Genomic DNA, 15,435 nt, shown 5'->3' with positions numbered 1-15,435 from the left:
ACTCTGGTTATGTCACCTGTGTTTAATTACAAACATAGAAACAAGAAGATACTGGAGAACTGTCTGAGCTACAACAGTTTGAATATTAGAAACCAACTGCTAACTGAATCACCAACTGGAAATACATTCTCTGAAAATATTTATAGAGATCCTATCAACTGGCCCCAAAGCTCAGCCACAGAAGGGAAGAGTAAGGAGCGTCGACTTGGAGATCCCTGCCCTGGTGTGACCCAACACCGTGATTTACAGGAAGAGTTAAATGTGTGGGCTTCTGGTGCTGTGAAGTGATCGCCCCCCTCTTAGGAATGAGGACAGAGATTCCAGAGAAAGTCAGACTTGAGACAAGGAACCATCACAGGACAGGATCACTGAGCAGCTCGTCTGAACACTTTCTGCTCACCCACTGCTGCTGTAGGGGACGCGAGAGCCCAGAAGATGAAGTCCAGAGAAGGCGCGTGTCTTAGAAAGGGTGGGAGGAAGCGGCCTGGCAGCCCGCCCGTCTCCATCTTTCTCAGTGACTCTGGCCATGTGACCTCACCTCACCTCTCTCACCATCACCGCCTGGAACTTCTGAACCGCCACCGACTCCTCACCCATGGCAGGCAAGACAGAAGGAGCACTCTGAACCTGACCGGTTGTCAAAATAAAACAAAATAATATTCAACATTCTCCGGGGACTCTAACCGAACCCAGAGTCTAAACAACATGATCTCCAAAAGGAGCGGGTCACAACCTGCTTGACAAAAGATCAAAGACGAAGTTCGGGCTTCCCTGGTGGCGCAGTGGTTGAGAGTCCGCCTGCCGATGCAGGGGACACGGGTTCGTGCCCTGGTCCGGGAAGATCCCACATGCCGCGGAGCGGCTGGGCCTGTGAGCCATGGCCGCTGAGCCTGCGCGTCCGGAGCCTGTGCTCCGCAACGGGAGAGGCCACAACAGTGAGAGGCCCGCGTAACGCAAAAAAAAAAAAAAAAAAAGATGAAGTTAGGTCATACCGCCTCTTGGTGTATTCAAGTTCTAGCATTCTGATTATCCTTTCGAGAAAGTAAAGTAGAAGAAATAGAAGCTAATGTTTTTTGGCAAGAGGTGGGCCTTTTTTGTAGGGAACTCAAACTGTGAAATGCAAACGTTTGCCATCTCTAATACTGATGGGTGTCTGTTTGCACAGTTCCTGTTACAAGGGGCTGTACGGATGCCCGAGCTATATCTTAGCCCTTGCTCCAGCCCTTTGATGAGGAACAAGCACCATCCTCATTTTGCAGATGGACACGAGGCTTAGCAGGCAAATGACTTTCCCTGGACGTTGGAGAACCTGGTCATTCCTACTGCAAAGAAGCCAGGAGGTGGCACAACGGGCCTTGCTCTGTACAAGAAGGGCAAAACGAGCTGGTTCTTTCTTTCTGTGCTAACAGTTTCCTTTGGCTACACAGCTGGATTAAAGATCAGGGCTGATGTCGACTCAGTGCATTCCAAACACTTTTATGTACTTTACACGATTTTAAACTACCCTTCCACTGACATGAGTACATAACCCCTATTTGTCTTCATTTGAGGTCTCCCAGAAGCCCACCCAGACACAAAAGGACTTGAGTGGTTCCCCTGGGAGGGGAGTCCAGGAAGCATTGGTACCAGATGGGGGGAGGCGGCCAATGCCAAGTGCTTTGTTAACCAGTTACCCCTGGGAGGAGATGCAGTGCAGGGGTGCCTCAGAGCTGGACCCCCAGGGGAGGAGGCTGGGGGACTCACACACCTGCTCCCTTCAGTCCCTGCCTGAGGGTGGCTTCCCCAGGGTGGGGTGGGCTTTAATCCCCCAGCCTTTCCATCCGCCCTGGACTAGGGCTCTGGTGGCACCAGAAAGTGTCGGGAAAATGCTGCAGGTGCTGGCAGCTGGAAATCCAGCAGGGGAGTGAGTGTCAGTGGGGCGGGCACAATAGTGTCTGGTAACCCTACTGCAGGTGAAGAAGCAGAGGCACAGAGAGGTTAAGACACGTGACCAAGCACACACAGCTCAGCAGCAGCCGAACTGGGACTTAAAACCACAGTCCTGGGCTTCCCTGGTGGCGCAGTGGTTGAGAGTCCGCCTGCCGATGCAGGGGACGCGGGTTCGTGCCCCGGTCCGGGAAGATCCCACATGCCGCGGAGCGGCTGGGCCCGTGAGCCATGGCCGCTGAGCCTGCGCGTCCAGAGCCTGTGTTCCGCAACGTGAGAGGCCACAACAGTGAGAGGCCCGCGTACCGCAAAAAAAAAATAAAACCACAGTCCAGCCTGAGCACTTACTCTAAACCACCCCCTGTCCCCTCCACCCTCTACCTTTCATCTGGGAAATGTATTCACCCTTCTCAGCGAGCTGAGATGTGACACCTAGGTGGCCACAGGAACACCTGTCTAACCCTCTGCACAAACTAATTATGAAAAGCAGACAGACCGCCTTGTGTCCCAGTGGCCCTCGGGTCAGATGTGAACTCCAAACGAGCGGTTTTCTACTTTGCGGCCTGGAGGGAAGAAGATGAGCTTTTCAGGCCTCAGCTTCCTCATCTGTAAAATGGGACCACTCACAGCTTCCTGATAGGACTGTCGGGAGGACTGGGGGAGACCTACATAATGAACACCTCGTACGCACCTGACACCTAGTAAGTGAGCAAAAGTCACTGGTTCCCTCTGTTCCTTTCCACGGTGAAGTGTATGTCTTTGATAAAGGACACCAGGATTACTGATTCAGGCCTGTTTGGTTTGGTTTGGGTTTTTTCTGTATTAACTGTGGTTTACTTGGTTTGATGAATAGAAAAGTCGCCTGGCTTCCTGTACAGTCAGTCCCCTGGTATTTGCGGGTTCCACATCAGTGGATTCAACCAACCGTGGATGGAAATATTCTGGAAAAAATAATTCGGAAAGTTCCAAAAGACAAAGCTTGAATTTGCTGTACGTGGTCAACTATTTACATAGCATTTACACTGTTTTGGGTATTAAAAGCAATCTGGAGATGATTTAAAGCATAGGGAGCATGTACGTGGGTTCTGTGCAAATACCACACCATTTCATATAAGGGACCTGAGCATCCTCGAACTTTGGTATTCACGGGGGTCCTAGAACCAACCCCCTCAGATACCAAAGGACAAGTGTACACCTTTCTCTCTCCTGTCTTCCGACTCTTCCACAGCCCCTCCCATCCACAGGTACAAGGACAGAGGATCTGAAGTCTGGCCCTCGGGGTCTTCCTGCCCCGAAACTCCCAGTGTTTTGTCACTACCTCATTCCGACCCGATCTCACAGCTCAAGACCACAGATGAGCTGAGTGTCTTGGGCAGCTGTGTGTCTCAGAGCGATGGGAACAGACAGCCCCCAGCCCCATTGCAGATGAGCCAGCGTGTGGGATGAAGGGTGGGTTTAATTCATCACCAACACTTTTTGGTCAACTAGCTGCAGAGGGCCTGGGTCACGCTGCTGCCCCTGCCCTGTGTGTGCCCACTCCAGGCCCCTGGCACCCGGCCTGTCACATGGATCCTCAGGTGTTTTGGGCCAGTGTCTGATTTGACCTTGACCGGTGGGTACCTGGGCTGGAGCGACTATTGAAGAGTGTGACTCTTACCCTGCCTGGGGCGATCTCTCTAAAATGCTCTCCAGCACCTTCAAGGCCCAGGCAGCTCTAGGGATGGACCCTGACTCGCCCTCCATCCCTTCTTCCTGCCACATCCCCACGAATGAGCAGCCCACACTCTCACTGAAGCCAACGGCCCTCTGCGCCTTTCCTCACACTGTTCCCTGTGCCCGGCAGGCTCCTCATGTCCCCCCATGACAGGGATCCCCAGGAAGCCTTGCCTGCCTGCCTGCCTCCCCACACAGCTCCCCCTTGCTGCATCCTCGGAGCTCTTTGCTGCGTCTGCAATGCATGGCACAGAGCAAACTTGACCTCCCTCCTGGAGAAGCCCTCCGCACACCAGACCTGGGGTGAGCCGCCTGCAGCCCTGAGCCCAAGGCCCACATGTAGAGTGTGTTCCACAAGTGACCTCTAATAGAACTGAAAATCCTTCCTTGGGGTGGCTACATGAAAACTATGTTTCTTCTCCTTAGCCCTGCAGAATCCAGAAAGTGTGACTCTAGAGAGGAGCCCCTTGCTCGGGTGTGGGGCAGCCACCAGAGGCCCCTGCAGGGGGTTTGCTTTAAGGATTGTCGTCAGCAATGCATCCTTGGGCGCTTAAATAATGAATGATAAAGGATGCTTTATCACTTAAAGGAAGATCCCATCAGCCCAGCAGAGACGATCCAAATAAACATGACAAGCACTGGGGTGGCGGTCGTATAGGCTACATTCATGCAGTGTTTTATGGATGAAATTCACCAGAGTTATTTCAGTGCCTTCTAGTAAAAGGTTGTTAAAAATGAAGGCAGTGGAGAAGAGACCCAGCTTCCTTACAGAACAATTCTAAATAATTTATGCAGCCCCTCCGGCCTCAGGGAGGTGGGACTTAATTCTACCCTCGTCCCTTGGGTGTGAACAGTGCTAGGGGCCTCCTTCCGAAGAACAGACTACGGAAAGGGGAGTACTTTTTTTTTTTTAATTACTTTATTTATTTTGGCTGCGTTGAGTCTTCGTTGCTGCTTGCGGGCTTTCTCTAGATGCGGCGAGCGGGGGCTACTCTTCGTTGCAGTGCGCAGGCTCTAGGTACGCGGGCTACAGTAGCTGTGGTTCGTGGGCTTAGTTGCTCCACAGCATGGGGGATCTTCCCGGACCAGGGCTCGAAGCCGTGTCCCCTGTATTGGCAGGCGGATTCTTAACCACTGTGCCACCAGGGAAGTCCCGGGGGGGGGGGACGTTTTTATACGGCAGAGATCTGGCAAGCTCGGCCTTGGGCTGGTGATCCAGGCTGACACCATCACTGAGGAGTCACGTGGACGGGAGGACCCTTTGGTGTGGTGACCGCCACAGGAGGGGCAGGAAGCCCTCCACAGGAGTTGGCTTTGGCCCTACATGCATCCTGGCTTGAGGGCACTAGGCTCTGTTTCCTTATCTATAAACCTGAGGATACTAAACGGGGCCTCCCGAGGCAGTAAGGGGGGTTAAGGGATCCTCTGCATAAAAGTGTTCTTAAACTATTGTGGAGGCTGTCACTTGGTTCTACTAAAAACACAGGATGCATTTCATACATACTCTCTACTCAACAGAGGCGGTGGGCTGTGACTTCCGGTTTCTCAAAGAAGCCCCTGGGCCTGGATGATAAGTGAGAACCTCCCGCATGGACGCCGTGTCCGTGGCGGGAGCAGGGCTGGCCCTGCAGGATGTAGTCCCTGTTGGGAGGCTGGGCCAACCAGGCAAGGCTGGGATGAGGTCAGGAGGATGAGGGCTCCTCTGTGGGGTCTGGCCTCACCAAGACAGCCAATCAGAGCCATCCTTTCTGTGGAGCAGAGTCATGGAAACAGTGTCAAAGATTCTGATGCTTCCCTTTCAGTCCGCCTGGCCCTTCAAGTGTGCCTGGGCTCCCGCTCTCAGTTCCCACGTGGAGTCCTCTCTTGCCTGGGGGCGTTCCCTGCCAGGGAGGTGCTTCTCTCTCTCTCTCGAGATGGCAGATTCCAGGGATAGAGTCAGGAAACACGCCAGCACAGACACCTCCGTGTGCCTCACACTCTGTGACGCCGTCCCCCTTCCCCACCTCAAGAGCAGAGCTCTCTGACGGTTCCCTTGCTCAGAGCATCACAGAGACAGCGACTACTGGGCAGAGATTCTTGACTCCAGGGCTGTGGACCTTCTTTTACTTGATATGACATGATGAACCCAATGTTGACGCCCTGAAGTAAAAACTATACAACAAATGATGCCCCATGGAGAATAAGAGGGGCTTCTTGCTGCGGTCTTCTATCTATTTAAACTAATTTTCAAAAATACTATAGGCATTCTTTTTCTATGCTGCAAGAGGTCAGTCTTTCTCCTTCTCTCTACCCTTTGTTAACGTACAAAGAGACTGACTCCTTGCAGGTGATATGGACACAAGGACTAGATCAGAAGTCAGAGTCAAGGTTTTAATCTCAACTTGGCACCAATATGCCTCTCTGGCCACAACTTTCATTTAAAAAAAAAAAAAAGAAGATCTGAAGCAACGTAGTTTTAATTGTTTAACGTCCAAGGAATGATTTCAGATCTCCTTTCTTATTCATGCTATGCTCTCTGGTGATTAACCACATTTCAGTATCATTTCTCTATTAAACACACACACACACACACACACACACACACATAAGTAAACTGATGTTCTCTTTGAAATATGTTGGAATCGTGTTTAAGGATATTTTTTCTTCAAATAATTGAAATGCTCTTCAGAGAAAATACACATTTTGACAGCTATTAAAGAAAGTAAAACAATATATTGTCTTGTTTTTCATTATTGACTTTTAGGAATACAGTTGGCTTATTTGTATCTTTGTTGATCATCTATGGGCAATTTGAATGAAATAGAAAATTTGGGATTACTAACATTTTTGGAGTTGGAAAAATTTTGTTTTTCTTGAAACAAGACGTGAAAACAGAGGGATTTCCCAAGATTAACATCAAATCAGAAGTAAGACTTCTTTTGCTTGAATAAAATGAAAACACTAACCACAAAAATGCAACAAGTTCTGCAAAGTGTAGATTTCACGACCAGCAAGTTTGGACTAAGTTCTCCCATTGGTTGAAAGAGACTGAAGCAAGAGTGGTGTGATGCGAAAACCCACCAATGAGCAGCACGTGTTGGGATAATACGTGATGTCGCACCTGTCAGCACCTTACAGGGCTGGACACACTGGTGGTGAGTACACCTCACTCTGTCCATGAAGTTACCGATCCTGGGCTTTTGAGGAAGATGCCAAGCAGTGTACACACTTTGTTAAAGCAGTTGTTTGTCCCTCCATGTACCACTTTTGCAGAGTCGGGGGTGGAGTGGTCCCCACAAGGGAAACACAGTAAGTGGTCCTGGAATCAAGAAAGAGCTGGCTCTCATGGGAACTCATCTCATCCTCCAATCAGAAGAGCAAAGCTGATGTCAATCAACCAAGAGGTTCTTATTGAAGAACCTCTAAATGTCAGGGCTTTGCGTGGCAGTGCTTTAAAGAGTGGTCTAAACAGAATTCAAATTCTCCACGATAGGGCACAACCGTTTAGACTGGCAGTTTTTCACCTTTGAGATTGTTTATCATTTTATTCTCACCTAGAAAGTGCTGACTTACAGGGCTGTGACAAGAGCACATGGACAAAGTGGCAGTGGGGGAGAGCGATTCAGTTTTTTCATTGGCTTTTCTCTATGCAACTGAAGAACCACTCTCTGAAGAAGATTAGCACTGTATCGAAACACTGAACGCATATATACATGCATTCACATGGTTATTTTTCGCAGATGAATGACGGTTCTAATTCTACGTGGGTTAAACCAGTGAAATACCTCCTCCAACTTCCTTGTTTTCAGGATGGAATTCTGTAAATCTAGGCTTTAAAATCCCACCTCCTAGTTCAGAGCTCTCTCCCTCAGAAGCTGTGGGAAAGGAGGACAGGACTAGATTTTTTCTGAAGCAGAGAAACCCAAGTGGCATTCCTGAAAAGACTTCTGAGCATCAGTGGACACCTGTTCTGACAAATTTGAGGCTTAGAATTCTGGGGGTGGCATTCAAGTGAATCCATTCAAAGTGAATTACAACCTCCCAGGAAGTGAGATTGGTGGGAATGAGCAGACAAGCGAGAGGAGATGGGGGTTGAATCCAAGCTCCCCTACCTACCAGCAGCATAACCCTCTGCAAGTCACTTCATACATCTCGGCCTCCATTCCTGAATTTGCAAAACGTGAACAAAATCTACACAAATGTACCAACCTTGAGTTGGTTACGAGGTTTAAAGGAATCACTGTATTAACAAGTTTTTAGTAAACTAGTGAGCCCTTCATTTAGGAATATGTAAAGCAGACAATTAGACTAAGTCCATTTTCTTGCCAGGGTCCTACTCTAAATGTGCACATTTAAAGGGACTGGTTTTCTAATAATTAGGGTCACATCCTTCCCTCCAGCTGGGCGCGTGATGAGTTCCTCGGGTCACTGTCTGCTCTGGCTCGCCTTCCTCTTAATTTCAAAAGCCCAGCACATTCACTGCACTTTTCAAAACAGAATAATGATTTCATTGGGGAAGCAACAGATACGATGAAGTGTCTGCTTTAATGCAAAAGCTTAAAAAACCTAAACGAACCAATAAAAAAGTGAGGCAGTGCTCGGGCTGGGCACACCTACACCCCCATAGGCAGCTTCGGTCTGAGCTGCCTCCACTGAGGGTAAGCCTGTATTCTAACTCCCCTTTAAATTAAATTTTAAATTAATTTTTATTGAGATACAATTGACATATACCATATTCATTTTAGGTGTATAACATAATTAAACAATTTTCCAATCCTCTTAATTTCTTTTCTTATTGATGTTCTTGTTATTTTTTTATCTTTATTAAAAGAAAAATTTTTTAACTTTTTATTTTATATTGGAGTACAGTTGATTAACAGTACTGTGATAGTTTCAGGTGTACAGCAAAGTGATTCAGTTATACATATACATGTATCTATTCTTTTTCAAATTCTTCTCCCATTTAGGTTGATACATAATATTGGGCAGAGTTCCCTGTGCTATACTGTAGGTCCTTGTTGGTTATCCATTGTAAATACAGCAGCGTGTACCTGTCAATCCCACCCTATCCCCCTTAATTTCTGATGAGAAAATATGAACATAGGCCGCAGCAGGGGAGAGGGGTGAGGTTCAAAAACCATGGCCTTTGAATCCGACAGAAGGAAGTTCAGAAGCTGCACGGGCTAATTCCTGGCCGGCGTGGCCCTGGGACACCCCGCTCTACCTGGCAGAGCCCTGCCTTGCTACATGGCACACGGATGCCTGCTTCACTGGGCTGAGGCCAGGACCCACTGCCATCGCTTGGACAGGCGGCCTGGCTCAAATTAGGGGCGCCCTAGATGTCAGCTTCCCTTCTCCTTACGACCTTAGATTTTAAATTGAAAGCTGCATCCTTCCGGAGCAGCAAAGTGTTTGCAGCAAAGACTGCTGGCCAAATTCAAATTTGTTTTTGGAGAAAAGGAGATTTGGTGCTCCAAGAGCGAGTACCCTCTCTGAATTTCACCCACAAAGAAGCTGGCAGGAGAGCTTCCTGGGACGGGCGCTTCTGTTGGTGATCACAGCATCGGCGGAGAAGGAAGGGAAGGCCTGGTTCCCCAGGGAGGAGCCTCCTCTCCGTGGGCTGGTTGGCGCTGCCGGCCACATAACCCAGGGCTGACATCAGCGCCCGCAGAGGAAGCTGCTCCTGCCGGTTCGGGGTTTGAGTGGGTCTCCTCTGAGAGGCAGGCTCTGGGGGGCGGGGACAGAGGGGGCCTGGGTGGCTATTCTGTTGTCCCGAAGGCGTTTCCATCTCTAAGGCACATCCTGGGGCACATTCCTTCCAGCGTTCTCTCCAGCAGCCCAGCTCTAACCACGCCCCATCAACCCAGGCACAAGCCATAGGAAAACAAACAAGGCTTTGATTCCTTTGTGAGAAAATCAAAAAGCTGCTGAAACCCAAAGGAGAGAGAGAGAGGGAGAAGGAAGGAGAGAGAGACAGAGAGACAACACTTGCTACCACACACTGTTTACTCCTTTCGTCAAACGGACCCAATCAGAAAGAGAAATTGGGGTTTTGCTTTATGAACTGCCTGCAAATGTTTGGGAGCCCTTCTGGCTGCTGTGCCCAGTCAATGAGGTCTCTGAAACTAGCCTTTCAGAGTCAATCTTCTGAAGTTAAAAAAAAAAAAAAAAAAAAAAAATCCCTTAACACTCGCGCCCTGGAAAAAAAAGATGGCTTGCCAAATTCAATTTTCCCTTGGCCAAAGTAACCACTAGCAATTCAGCCCTCCAACAAGGTTATAAAGAAAGTATTTCCCCTTGACTTTGGAGAAAACACCTTTCATGTGACCTCCAAATATGTGACTTAGTTTAAAGGTACACAAACCAACCTGTCCATTTGATTTTTTTTTTTTTTTTTTTTTTTGCTTACTCCCTCACAGTGCTACTTACTGAATTCTGTGATGAGAAGCCGGCAAGGCGGTTACCCTCTGGGGAGAAGGGGGACAAGGCGGGGATCCCAGGGGGCTCTGGATGCTGTCATGTTCTGCTGGGCTGGGGCTTGTTCCCTGTGGAAACTCACCCAGCTGCACACCGTGGGCTCTGCCCTCTTCTGAGGGTAAAAAGGGCACTTCCCAACCAAAGCAGCGCAAACCCCCCGCCTCTCAGAAGACAGCAAAAAACGCCTTTTCCTCGCACACAACCTGCAGAGACGCACCTTCAGGAGACCCTCAACAGTCGTGTCACACACACAGCACAAAATCAGGTGGGCTAACGGACCCTCAGAAGGCAAGCTCCGTCCCTGAACAGACCCATCTGCTGCCCCATCGGTCACCCCCACCCCAAACACGTCCAAGCCTGGCGCACAGCAGCCAAGTCAGGTATAACGTGAAGTCTCCTTCAAGAAGCTGTGTTTCCAGTTCAAATCAGCCCAGGGGCTGCGGTGCGTTGCTGTTTTGAACTCCAGAGAAAACTCCATCCAAGAGAACTAGCACAGGATGCGCTGTCCTGCCAGGCTACAGATAGATATATATATATATGTTGTAGTTTTATTGAAGTAGAGTTGATTTACAATGTCATGTTAGTTTCAGGTGTCTAGCAAAGTGATTCAGATATACAGATATATATATATATTTTTTTTCTTTTTCAGCCTCCTTTCCCATATAGGTTATTATGAAATATTAAGTATAGTTTCCTGTGCTATACAGTAAGTTCTTGTTGGTTATCTATTTTATATATGGCAATGTGCCTCTGTTAATCCCAACCTCCTAATCTATCCCTACCCCCCTTTCCCTTTGGTAACCGTAAGTTTGTTTTCTATGTCTGTGAGTCTCTTTCTGTTTTGTAAATAAGTTCACCTGGGTCTTTTTTTTTTTGATTCCACATATAATCGATTATATATATATATATATATTTTTTAAGGCAAGGTGGGTACTCACCTATTTGGTCTTCGGGGATCAGCGACTCGATGGGGGGGTCCAGCTCCGAGCTCTGGGACAAGTAGTTCTTCACCTGGGTCATGAACTGCCGGACGGTCTGCAACAGGTCCGTGCTGGACACGTGGCACTCCTTGTTCTCCTGCAGGAAGCTCACGTAGTCCTGCACCAGGCAGCCGAAGTAGGTGCGCTTGTCGCGGGCCAGCTCGGCGATCCTGCGCACCATGCGCTTCTCGGGGGTCAGGAAGGAGCTGAACACCCCGCTCATCTTGCGGAGCTGGGACTTGACGAGCTTGGGCAGCACGAAGGAGCTGTTCCTCTTCTTCTTGGACTTGATGGGGGGGGCCATGGTCTCCTGGTCGCTCTCCACGTCGTAGTCCTCCAGGCTGCTGTTGGTGTCCGCCTCGTAGCCAAACAGGGGCATGCTGCGGTCCAGGTCCAGCGAGTCGGAGGAGGAAGTGGAAATGCTCATGTCACTCAGCCTCTGTCGGCCTCCGCGCCACGGGGCCCGGGATGGGGATGCAGGGGCGGCGGCCGGCCGGGCCCTTGTGCAATCCCGCGGGGCCTCCTCCTCCACCGCCTCCACCGCCGCCGGGGCTCCACCTGCGCCGCCGGCCGGGCTCGCCGCGGGCTCCGGGCGAGGCCGGCCGCCGATCAAGGTCTTGGCGCCGCCCTCCGCCTCGAGAAAAGACGCCTGCTTCTTGAGCCGGGGCGGAGGGACGGGGGTTGGTTTCGCTCCAAGCCGAGCTCCGTCGCCGTGTTGGTGATGGGCCACGGTTTCCGGCATGCTCGCGGCGGCCGCGGGCCCGGACAGCTGGGGGCTGCCGTGCACACTATTAATAGCGGGGGGCGGGGGCCGGGGTGGGGGGGACCGAGGCCTGTCCGTGCCATTCGCGTCGGGGGGAGTCCGGGTGCAGGGCCGCTTCGGGCCTCCGCCGAGCTCCTGGCTGTGCACTTTGAAGAACAGAGGATTAATAAAGCACAGGGCTCCGTTGGTCTGGCTGCACTCCAGCTCCGAGGGCGTCCTGGTTTTTATAGAATGCACTCCATTTATAAGGCAGAGCTGACGCGAGGCAGGACCCACACCGTCGGAGGAGAGAGGCCTATGGGGAGGTGGAGGGTTTGGGGGTTTGTTGTCAGCTGGAGAGCTCCAAAAATCTGAAAGTCATTATCAGTGAACACAAGAATGTAAATACAGTGCACTGGGCCAGTCCTTCACAAAAAATCACACTTGCCTGGCAATGCACAGCTTTGGAAGGGGAGGCGCTGCTATACTGGAGTGTGGTGTTTTTCTTTCTTTCTTTCTCTGTCTCTCTCTCTCTTTTTTTTTTTTTTTTTTTTTTTTTTTTTTTTTTTTGTTTTCACTGCATTCCTTTACTGGAAAGGGTGGAAATGCTGCCAGGCCCAGCTGCCGGCTCATGGGAAGGCTCCGGAGGCTTTTCACCTTCAGAGCCCTTGTGGGATGGCTCGGCTGTGGCACTGAGCCGGCCAGGCCTTTCCCCAGGTGAGGAAAAAGGAACTGGGGTGGTTACAGTACGAGCTTGGAAAAGGCCGTGGGACTCCCTACTTGCTCCACAAAGACCAAGTCCTCCCACTAAGCAGCAGCATCCTTTCTGATTCCTTCTCCCGGGGTGCCCTCCGCAGGGGGCCCGCAGTTCCCCTTTAATAGGCAGGACCAGCAGCTGGGCCTGGCGGACGTTACACAATCTGCCTTGGGTTTGACACATTCAGCATTAAAACCCAAAAGGAGGAAAACTACACTCATGGGTCCCATCAGCAAAAAACAGGATAGCCAGCTCATGCAAAGGTTAAGTGCAAGTTCGCCCGTCCATCTTTGTGGTTTGCTGCCCATCCTTCCCAAATCCTACAACCTCCTGGCCTTGACTACTGGTGCTCAGCACTCTGGAGTGGTGCACGTCGCTGACTGCAGCCGTACTGCCTGGGCGCCCTTTGACAGACGGGTCTGTTTTCCACACAAATCGAGGGAGGCAGTGGTGGTGCTGAACACCTGTTGTAATTTCCATCTGGAATAGGTTCTTGTCTCTACAGTTCTGCCTTGCTGTGTTTGCTGAAACTGTGTTTCTTTCCCGAGGGCCCAGAATGGCTGGTCACAGGGGCCTGGGGAGAGGCTGAGGCTGGGAGCCCTGGCCCTGTCCTGTCTGTGCTGTGAACATGCCTGACCTTGACTTGTGTCGCCCGCTTTCTCTCATCCTTCCTTCCCTCTAGGTCTGTGCTGTCCAATAGGGGAGCCAGCAGCCACCTGTGGCCAGTGAGCGCTTGAAATCCAGCTCGTAAACGGAGGGGCTCCATTTTCCATTTATTTCAGGTGAATCAATTTAAATGTAAAAACTGACACAATTCAGTTACTGGGAAACTCTAAAGTATGTGAAACTTTATATGAAACTACTTTTTCAATTGTAGATATAATGAAATCTAAATACAGATCCATGTATTTCTGACAAAAATTTAGTGCCTGAATAGAGATGTGCTATAAGGATAAAATACATACTGGATTTCAAACACTTAGCATGAAAAAAAGAAGGTAAAATATTTGATCAATACTTTAAAAAATAGGGATGATATATTGAAATAACATTGCAGATATCACATTAAGTAAATTGTAAAAATTAATTGCACCTTTAATTTTCTTTCATGTGGCTACTAGAAAATTTAAAGGTACACACTGGCTTGCCTTACATCTATTTCTACTGGCCAGTGTAGAGCAGCTCTCGCCTCCTTTGCGTCCTCCTTAGACTCCCCCGCCACCGTTGTAAGACTTTACAAACTTAGAACACTTAGTTCCCATGTTATGTATTCCTCCCATACAGACTAAACCTGGGGAGTGGGGGAGAGGGAGGGACCCTATGCATCTTTGAACCCTTGTTGTGGGACATAGGGTCTGCCACATAGCGGACCCTCCAGAAAGACTTGTTGGACAAACAAATAAATTAGGTACAGAATTTTTTAAAGCGCTGTCTCTTCACGAAATGGATAAGGTGCACGTTGACCATTACACATGGAATATCTATGAATGAGACCTTATTTGCCTCCGGTGAGCGGCCACCAGAGCAAGCTCTTCCTGCTTCCATCTTTGCAGGACACAAGTGCGGTCCCTGATACTGCGGTCCTGGAGCCCTGGCACGAGGCACACACAGCAGGCTGACCCCTGAACCAGGAGTCCTGGGGATGGAGGTCACCAGAGGAAACGGAGACCTGGCGCTTGTCCTCAAGAGGCCTACAATCTAGTGGATGATCTGATCTTAAATTCAGGAAATGTTTTAAACTCTCTCCAAAGGTGTGTGAAGCTCGGTGGCAGAGATGGTGTGACTTTTCAGCAGGAACATTTATGCGGCCCTGATATTTTTACCTGGATTCTATTTCCCAATCCTGAAACCCAGCTGCCCATCAGACAGGCCTCAGATGCACGTGGCAATTCTCTTGAAACCAAGTTTCGGAGGGGAATGTGAATCTACCTCCGGGCTTCTCTATGCGTTTTGGAGGCCCTCTTGGCAATGGTACCCGCTTCAGAACAAGTTCTTTAGATTTAGGGGCAAACTGGCCAAAGGAGGGACACATATATTTCTTATTTGCTGGGTCAAGTATCACAGTTTCTTAGGTCCTTGGAATCCTGGTAGTTGCACTTCAGAATCCCAAACTCAAATACTATATACTGGTATATAAACTCAAATACTGTGGCCTGGTTGTTCATCTATCTGAAGACTGAAGCCCCAAAATCTTAAGAGAATTCCCCCTTCCCATCGAGGAGGAAAACAGTTTTTGTGAAAGTTAAACCCACACGGGTTCCCCAGGGCAACAGAACCAAGAAGTGACACTGGGGGAGTGGTGTGTCCTGAGCCCCTGCCATCCACCGTCCACCACGGGGCTGGGTTGAGGGGCATTGGCAAAGGGCAGGAGGGGAAGCGAGCGCCCAGCTGGCCGGAGTGAGGATACACGGCGGCGTAAGGGACATGGCCCAGAATACCAGGGCTGGAACCGAGCAAGAGAGGAACTGAGACAGATGTTACTCTGGAAGCCTGCGCTGTCAAATTCCTCAAAGCACAGAAATGCCATCAATACCGAGTGTTCCGCTAGAATAAAACTCATGCACACGAGGTGCCTGCGCTGGCTTTCCCCGTCCATCAGGCACGGCCTTTCCCCAGCAAGATGCCACAGAAGGGCAGGACCCATGACAGAGGTTCACCTTATCTTAAGACTTGGACATTTTGGGGAGCTCAAACTCATCGACGGGAGATGCTGGGGAGAATTCGTGGGCTACTCAGGCACACTCGGCACCTGCCTCTGAGAGCGGGTTGGACGTTTGACTTAGGAAAAGACTCTCAGAAGGTGTGACTCAGGGCCTCATGGAGTTCTACCATGGAGATGAGGGTTGCTTTTTGATGCAACG

At 49.9% G+C, this 15,435-nt stretch overlaps 1 protein-coding gene across 1 annotated transcript in view; it reads right to left on the bottom strand.

The window, feature by feature from the left end:
• The window catches only part of RIN2 (Ras and Rab interactor 2), a 97,786-nt gene that overhangs the window by 14,351 nt on the left and 68,000 nt on the right, over nt 1-15,435 (bottom strand). The window contains exon 7 of the mRNA XM_082857558.1: nt 11,034-12,188. Coding sequence (XP_082713684.1) covers nt 11,034-12,188 — 1,155 coding nt within the window. The remainder of the gene's footprint in view (nt 1-11,033; nt 12,189-15,435) is intronic.

The sequence above is a fragment of the Leucopleurus acutus genome (assembly GCF_964270905.1).
Source record: "Leucopleurus acutus genome assembly, chromosome: 16".
Lineage (NCBI taxonomy): Eukaryota > Metazoa > Chordata > Mammalia > Artiodactyla > Delphinidae > Leucopleurus > Leucopleurus acutus.
This window is presented reverse-complemented; position numbering and strand designations above follow the sequence as displayed.